Source organism: Drosophila grimshawi, unplaced genomic scaffold, assembly GCF_018153295.1.
Source record: "Drosophila grimshawi isolate 15287-2541.00 unplaced genomic scaffold, ASM1815329v1 contig_848, whole genome shotgun sequence".
NCBI classification, from domain to species: domain Eukaryota; kingdom Metazoa; phylum Arthropoda; class Insecta; order Diptera; family Drosophilidae; genus Drosophila; species Drosophila grimshawi.
The window spans coordinates 12,719,841-12,729,192 of NW_025063692.1; the positions used below are offsets into that span (position 1 = coordinate 12,719,841).

The window sequence follows — 9,352 nt, forward strand, 5'->3', positions numbered from 1 at the left end:
CAAACAAGTTGAAAAGTTTAAATGGACATAACTAAATGTAAAAAGCGTGAGCGGCATATTAATTTAAAACGCAAACTTTCCAATTAGACAACTGTTCAGTGTGTAGCAGAAAATTACAAAATTAGCCAAGCAAATTTTGACAATTGTCTTTCAACAGCTTTGACAATTGTCATTTGTTAAATTTCAGGCTCACGATTTGTGCTGGCTTTGTCTTTTGTGTGATAAATCCAAATCGGATTGTGCCGCATTTTCATTTTTATTTTCATTTTCCCAAGCGCAGCAGCATCACCAACAACAACAACAACAATAATAATAATAATAACAACAATGTGACAAAGCCTGCCAAGTGTTGTCGTTGCGGATTAGTTGGGAGAACGTTGTTAAAATGCATTCAAGTGGCTGCACTGCATCGAGCGAACAGTTTCTCCTCCTATGCTCCTCCTATCCTCTCATCCTTCGGTTATCCTTCATCGTTTTATATTTGTTTTTGTTCTCTGCTTGTGACAACGATGATTGCCTCGTTGCTGGTGCCCAAATATGAGCACTCGACATTTAAGTAAGACTTGCATGCATGCTCCAGAGGTTATGAAAATTGCACTCGTCAGTTGATTTGTGGGCCTTAAGTATCTCAAGCTTGAAGATCTATCAAATATGAGAATAGTTCTTATTTTATGACTTTCAATTAGGAGTCTATAAATATTGAACTTTTATTTAAAACTTGTTTGTAAATACTTGCATTTATGTTTAGTGTATTTATTTATTTAATGTTTAATTGAGACTGATGAGTTGTTTTCAACTTTTTTAACGATGTTCGAGTATGAGTTCAGGCCGCAGATACTTATAATTTTATAAATACAATTGGAGGATGATACTCATTTTATGACTTTCAATTAAAAGTTAATTAATATTGAACTTTTATTAAAAAGCTTAACTGATATTCATTTTTAGTGAAATATTATATATTAATATTAATTAAGAATGAAGAGTTATTTTCAACTTTTAAAATTTTGTTTTAATTTGTTTTCATATAGGTTATAGATACTTATCATTTTATATATGCGACAATAATAATTGTACGCTCAAGAATATTCGTCATTGCTCCAAGTCTTAAATAATATTTTCAATCATTCAAAAAATTATAAATTGATTTCCATTTATTGTAAGGTGTCACTAAGTCAAACAAAATGGACGAGAACTTCGACAAGTTCAAGTTAAACAAAGTTTGCATTAAAAATAAAAAGAAAAAATAGCCATGCAAAATATTTTACAAACTGTGGGTTACCTGAAAATAAAATTGCTGTAATCAAAGCAGCCCAACACAGAAATACCCTGTAGCATGCATTCTTGCAAGTATCTGTAGAAAAACATGCGTATGTCGACTCGCCTGATTCACGCACTAAAACAAAAACAAATTGTATATATTATGGAGGATTTCAGCATACATTTACATATGTCATTATAAACATTTCACTTTTCACAATTTTGAATGACTGCAGAGTACAGAATATGAAAATTAAAAAAAGTGTAGCACACTTAGCAGCGCCCACCTTGAATGAAATGCACTGAGGCTATCCTTGGGATTGCTGGTAAGTGCCAGAGCAGCACTTGCACTCAATGCCTTTTTGCCATTGTTGTCGATGAGGACTTGGCAAAGTGAAATCTGAATTCTGAGTTCCGAATTCTGCATTCTAATTTTGCCTGCACTGCTGCAAAACTATTCAAACAAAACTCTCAAATGTCGGCGGACACGCACAGGCCGTGGCTAAATAATGATGCAAGCAAAAGGGCGTCCGTCAGAATAGGTTCTGACAAAGGCCACGGCATGGCGATCTGGCACCAGGCGGGCAGTCTGTCAGTCAGTCAGTCACTCAGTCAGTCAGTCAGTCACTTCAAATGCAATTGCAAACACTAAAAAGGCTGAATTTAGTGAAATACTGTTCGGGATCCCGAAGATGTTGAGATGCACACGCCTCGCTTGGCGCTTTGTGTGGTCGCACAGACTCCATGGGCATTCTAATTTGACAAAGGTTAAGACGCTGGAAGCCAGCACTAAGTCGATAAAAGTCAGCACCTCCGTTAACAAAGCGCTGCTGGCTTCCACTGCTCAGTGTCCTTCGAAGTGTCACTTCCTTTGTCCAGCAGGCGGCGTACAGGCATCGTGTATCTAACGCCACTTTCTGGGCTCTTGTCATCTGGCAACTGCCTTCTTCCATCAGCCAACAGATTCAGTTTCAACATTTTATCCATAATTGTGCTCTTATGGCTGGTATAAGCTCCTGTCGGTGCATGAATTCTCATCTTGGGCACTGCAGCTGGGGCAACTTTTGAGCAATTACAAGCATTTGCTAACAAGCGCATAGTTTATATATATGTATGTATAATGGCATACACTCTTTAAAGGCGTTGCCCTTATTATCAACGACAAACTTGTGTTTCAAATTTTAATTTGATGCAGTTTACTTAAGTTTCGCATTGGGACTTGGGGCAAAGTTCGCTGCACAAAACTTTGTGAGTGCAACTGCCACAAAACAAAGAACGCGTTAATCTGCAGCAATTATATACTATAGTTGAGGCATAAAAACTTCAAGCAGATTTCTGCTCATTTCACACCCGTCCAGTGAATTAACTAACTGGCGAGTCCGTTTTTTAAATTCTCTTGTAAATTACTCACGGCAATTTTGCAATTTGAACTTAAATGGCAACATAGAAATAAATCGGATACAGACTAAAAGTGTCTTTATAACGTGTTCGTTAATTAATTATTATGGCATTTTGAACCGATTATACTGAAGTAAAGAGTAAAGCCAGCCCAGATTTGTATTACGAGAGCAGCAAGCGAGTGGATTCATTATTTGGCAGTCGTTGTAGTCTCACAATACATGTCAGCTTGCATTGTTGTAACTAGTGTTATATTGTGGGCTCTGCACAATTTGCCATTACTAAGCTTTTATAAGCGCACAGCATTAACAGTCACACACACACACACACACACACAGACACACACACACATATATATATATATATAAGCTTTAAAGACATACAGATTCTTGAGATATAACGAATGTAAAATTGATAGATAGAGCCTGACAAACATACAGTATAAAACAGACGCCCACACATATACATACACCCACTCACACACACACATCCACACACCCACACACACACACACACAGACATACATTCATGCATTGGACAAGGCCATCATACTGACAATGGCTGTGCTGCTCATGCATAATTCAAGCACCGTCAACGAATGGAAGGAGAACGCCAAACTGAGAGAAAGAAATACAATAAGATGGCAACGATATGTAACCACCCACCCCGCCCCCACCCACGAACTCAAAAAGTTAGGCAAATAACTGAATGCCGGGTAGTCAGACATGAACACACACACACACATACGTAGTAAGCAAATAGATAGCCAGGCAGGCAGACAGAGAGGCAGACATCATTGGCATGTGTATACTCGCACTCGAAGCAGAAGAACTGCACGCTCCAGCTCTGCTTGGTCTGTGAAGCTAGTTGCTTGCCAGAAACACATCTGGCAGCAGAGATAACCAACTATAAGTAAATTAAATAAAACTATAAGCCGCTCTTATTTTCGAGTGTCGAATCAGAAATACGCTTACACCTTAATTACATTTTAAACAGATTGTTTCTTGCACAAACACGTCCGCTTACTTTTCTTTATTCACGGCGATTGATTTCACACAATTAATATAGATCGATATCGATATCAGATGTTATTTAACAGTCTTATTACATTACAAGTAGCTTGCTGCAATATGAGTATATTCAGCCGAATAACCTATTGAAAGGTTATATATCATTTATTTGACAAAGAACAAACAATAACAGCAACTTAAAAAAAACTACATTTTTGGATATCAGTTGCGATGTCCAACGTTCCAGAAACCGCTGTAAAATGATACATCTATACATGTGTACAAGTACAAATTTTGATCAAACTGAAAAATCGTTTAATGGATAACTTTGTGGAGACATCATTGACTGGCTTGAACCATATTACCGGTAGACAAAGTGTGCTCGTTAGTACTGGTTATTGTATTGCAAATTGGGTTTTCTGGCTATTCTTAAAATACTAATTGGTCATGAGCGGACTGTTTTCTTAAATAGTGTCGATTCGCGAACAGTATATAAAAATACTTAATTTGCTACTTTTAACTATGAGAGCAGCAAACACAATAGCTTTCTCACAACTGAATTTCAAGCCATTGTTGCCAGCTGCATAATATGTAATTGGCATTTAAACACACATAACAAGTGAGTTTGGTTAGGATAAGAATTGTATGGCTGTACGTATTAGTATTAGCTGATCAATAATATATGTACCCTGCTTCCTTCTGCCTATCACAACAGACAACAGACTTTTTACCAGTTTCGAATGGGTACAGCGTAAGAGAACTATGAAAGAAAGGAAGTGACAGTCTTCTCGTTTCCTTCCCTGGTCTGTTGCCACATTTCCAGTGGGCGTGACAGACTTGCTGACAGGCGTCAATCCATATCCGCGTCGCTTATCAATGCCGACATGAGCCTGACAGAATGGAGCCAAATCAAATCAAGGCACACTGGGCATCTGAAGAGGGACATTCTGTGGGGATTTGATAGCGATTTGCGTTGCTTTTCATTATGCGTGTGTGGTGGAACAGCAAGGACGAGTTGTGGATGCCAATTGGGACTACAACTGGGCTAGTTGTCAAGTCTTTGAGTCTTGCAAGGTGCTATTGAGTCTGTTTTACAGCGATCTGGAGACCTGAGCTCATCATCGTCATTATCTAGATTTGTCTCACGGGAGCCAACGTCTGATATATATACTATATGATGACGAGCATGCGCACTTCTAATTAATGATGCATTGGTGCAAGTGGATGGCATTGATTAATGCTCTTTGCACGTGCCGCACTTAATTCAATTCTCAATTCTCCATTCGCGAATTATGCATTAAAGTGAGAATTTGTAACGCGCATTTAAATTTCACGAATCAACGCGAATGCCAGCCTCAGTGAAGCGTAAATACTTATTTAAATAAGCCCGTTGTGAAGCGCTGACTGCGTAATTGCGCAACCAGGCTGTCAACTCTGTCGTTAACTGACTTTTAAGCCAGCCAATTAGTGGACATATCATGCCACATGCCATAACAAAAAGCAAGTTCAATTCCCCTTAACCGAGTGCGAAGTCTAACCAAACATGTCATTATTAAATGTAAATCAATATTATTTCACAGTAATATTCCATTAATTACAATTATGAATTAAATAAGAAAACGGTAATTAGTATTATTGTTTTGGCTTGAATTGACTTAACTGCCTTTGCAATCATTTAAATCAATTGCCAAATATCGAGATCCCAAGATTCGAGCTTAACCTTTTTAATCAATCATACGCATTGAACATTTTAAATTTCCTTAAATTATGAATCAATAATTCATTTGAATACATAGAGAAAGTATTGCTTAAAACAATCGACATATTACGTATACGCGTATTTCAAGATATATGTATATATATATATATTTTTTTTCCTAATCGTTCTCTAGTTAAAAACATGATTGACTATCTGCTATATGATCATCATCAACGACTTTAATAAACTTTAATTCAATGCAGTGCCTCTCTGCAATTCAGAATTGCTGTTGAAAACTTTTATTCTTGCTCGGGCGCTAGCTTGACAGGCAATTATTCGCCATTTTGGTGCGAGTATGTGGCAAAAACCATAGTACAGGGTGGTGACCGGCGCCAACTGTAATTACTTTGCAGTCCGGCACACAAAGAAAACAAAAAAATATATATATATATATGTAGAGAAAAGAAGTGGCATAGAAATTAGAAATAAAGGAACGCATAGAAATCATAAAACAGAAAAAGTCACATTCTGTTGCTGTGCAAATTTGTTTTGATTCAAAAGTTGGCAGCATTCTGAATGCAGGCATTATAGTAGAGTTATTAACGATTAATCTGCGGCCATTTTGCCATTTTCCATTTTGGTTAGGTGCGACCAATGCGAAAACTTATCAATGGACGTCTAAATGCGAAAAACTGCACTTGACACAAACTCGAACCTAGTCACTTATGCGCTTAAAAAAAAAAAAATAAACTTTATTATTGTCGACATTTGGTATTATTTAGTCTGCGGGACTGGGCTGCAAGAGGTGGCCGACCACTTTTGTAAGCGATGGTTGCCACCAATTCGATTCAACTTTTCTTTGTGTGTGCGGTTTTCAAACTTTGCGGCTCTGTAAGAGCGCTTTGCCCCAGGGTTCCATAACGGCCACTCAGCCTATTGGCTTGTATCTGTTCTGTGTTAAGGTGCTTTGGGGCTTTCGACGCTTGACAAGCAAAGTTCTTAAGTGGCATTCGTCGTTGGACATACCAAATTGCAAATACTTTCAAGGCAACTGGCATTAGAAAGCTAAGCCAACAGCAAAAGTACACGGCTTCGAAATGTGATTTCGAACAGACTTGGCTTATAGTTACAGTTGTATGCTCTCCAAACATACACAAGCATAATCAGTGTTTTACAAGTGGACACTCGGAAAAAAGATCGCAATGAAATTTGCAAAAAAAAATATTTGAAAGTTTTTCTTGGTTAAGAAATAATTTTTAAATATTAGAAAACATTGTTCATAAAATGATCCTAAGTTGACTGTAGCAAACATAAATATTTTTTCTATTTCCTAGAGAAAAGTATTGCGAGTTACTTAAATTCAATGTGATTTTTTTTTTTGTGAGTGTAGCTTTCATCTGAAACTTATTAACTTTTCTCGATTTGAGCGCCACCCTAAGGTTAATAAGAAGCAAGAAGTCAAACCGCATTTTATTCACAAGACACAAAATGCGACACGCCTGTTGAGGCCGTAAAAAAGTGCGTGAAGGATGGCAACCTTAATTCTAAAATGACGCAGACGAGCGGGTCACCGAATGCGTTAAATCGTTAAACTACAATATGCGGCTATATGTGTCACTGCGCTTGACAAGCACACAGCACACAAAAAAGTACTCAGTGTGTGTGTGTGTGTGTGTGTGTGTGTGTTGTGTGTGTTTGCTTGGAGATTTGATAAATATAAGCTGCATTTATAAAAAGCAAAAGGGCCGCAAGAACAGCTCGACAAGCTCGACTATATGCTCATGTTGAAGAGTATGGGAGCTGGTGAGACGGGACAGCTGAAAAGAGAGGGAGGCAGAGGCAGAGAGAGAGAGAGAGAGAGAGGGAGAGGGAGATAGATGGGGAAAAAAATGAGAAAAAGATTGTGCGAAGCCATATGTAGGTGCACGCTTGGGCGCACTTCGGACTCGATGGCTTGTCGCTTTTTACGCGTACGTGGGCACATTTGACCGTTAGGCCAATGTGACGTACACTTAATGTGTGCACTCACAAACATTTACGGTATATGTATATGTATCCGTATCCGTATCTGTATCTGTATCTGTAGTAGTCATATATGTGCGCACTTATGTGCGTACATATTTGTATAGGTATCGGCATGGCATGTGCGCTAGCTTTTTGTGCTTTGTCAACGGCTATTTAGTGCAAGAAATGCGTAAATTATTTACATACATACATATAAATATGTATATGACTCGGCTGTAAAAGCATTTAGTGCTTTGAGCGTCAAGAAGCGTCCACTCATTCTCGATGATGATCATTGTGATGATGGTTGGCAGCGAATGACACGACAAGGTCGTCACCAAGGTCGCATGCATAGGCGGCATATTTCAGGTGCTGAGCAAATGGTCAGCGCTGCGGCCGAGAGAGAAAACTTAATTAATCCATAAAAATTAAAGATTTATGAAATGATATCCGCACAACTGCAGCTGGCGCGCATCTGTGGGTCAAATGTGAATATAATGCTTGAGAATGAAGCAAACTTAACTCGCCACATCCGAACACCCAACGTCTGACAATTTAAAGCCACTTGATTTGGTGCGTGCTTAATGCTTATATTCTCTGGCCGGGACTCAAGCGTTTGGTAATCCAAGCCTCTTGTGCACTTGCCTCTTAACGTTTCAGCTATTCATTAGTGAGCTCTGTGTGTTTGACGTTGAATACTAGTCCAACCCGACCAGACCGAGCGAACCACCGAACCACCGGACCACCAGAGCCCATCTACCAGTCCAGCGACTAGTTGGTTGGTTGGTTAGCTGACTCAGGCTAACAAACATTTTTGCGCAGTTAGCAGTCCAAGAATATGCGAGGTTTGCAGGAGTAGGGTGTGGAGAGGTGAAGAGGTGTAGAGACCAAACGAGCTCCTTGAATATATTGCCAAGCACATTGTGGTAAAGCTAAGCTGCTTAGTCCGGTTATCAATTACTATTCAAATCTACCTAATCTGTTCATTAAAGGAATATCTTGTTAAAGTTTCCCAATCTGAATACTAGCAATTAATTTGGGCGTTAAATTAAGAGCCAATTTGTAAATACGAAGCCAGGATTGATTGTAAAAGTTATAATTGAAATATGTAATAATACTGAGCTTTCCCCAAAGGCAATTGCAATTATATGTTTGCAGTTACAGTAATTGCAGCAGTTATTGAGAAAATATTGCGCTTAGAGTTAATTAATTTTTAGCATTTCCATGTCCATTAAATGAGTGGTTGCATCTCTTGGCTTTCTTTTAGGCGAGCGACTCATACAGTATGCCAGTGAGAATCTTGTGACGGAGGTGCTCATACATCCCCAATACAATACTCTAATACAGTGTATGCGTAATCTGCTCAGCAGTTTTACGAGGCATCGTCACATTATACACGCTGGGTATACCTTCAGCGGCAACGGTTCTTGGATACTACAGGTCGGTTACAGGTCAACACGGCCATTTAATGTCAAAGGGTCAAATTAAAACAAACAAACAACAAAAAAAAACCGTATTTATTTACAGGATGGCACCTTCTCGGTGGCTGACTTTGCGGAAGCATTTCAAGAGCACGACGTACAACGAGTGATACGCGCCTATGCGGATACCATAACGATGAATATACACTGTGCCGATGCTGGCCTATGGCACACACTGCCGGATAAGGTGTTTGCACGACATTGTAAAATACGCATAAATCCGGTTGATGTGCTGGACACCAGCAGCGAATATATCAATGGCTTTATAGGTAAGACAGGCGATTTTAAACTTAAACAGTGAACACATACTAACAAACATGTATTGTATACAAATTGCAGATTATTTGGCACCAATGGTGGTGCCAACCTCATTGCGTGAGTTGCTGGAGACGTCGGATGTGGTGGGCAACATACGCTTTACGCATCCCACGCTCTACGTCTTTCCGGGTGGTCAGGGTGATGCCGCCCTCTTTGGGATAAATGGCTTTAACATGTTGGGT

At 39.0% G+C, this 9,352-nt stretch overlaps 1 protein-coding gene across 9 annotated transcripts in view; it reads left to right on the forward strand.

Moving 5' to 3' along the window:
* Nucleotides 1-9,352, forward strand: part of LOC6565769 (microtubule-associated protein futsch) — a 50,562-nt gene that overhangs the window by 22,069 nt on the left and 19,141 nt on the right. For all 9 annotated transcript variants that reach the window (XM_032739049.2, XM_043216294.1, XM_043216299.1 and 6 more), the window contains exons 3-5: nucleotides 8,639-8,811; nucleotides 8,899-9,121; nucleotides 9,192-9,350. In XM_032739049.2, coding sequence (XP_032594940.2) covers nucleotides 8,639-8,811; nucleotides 8,899-9,121; nucleotides 9,192-9,350 — 555 coding nt within the window. The remainder of the gene's footprint in view (nucleotides 1-8,638; nucleotides 8,812-8,898; nucleotides 9,122-9,191; nucleotides 9,351-9,352) is intronic.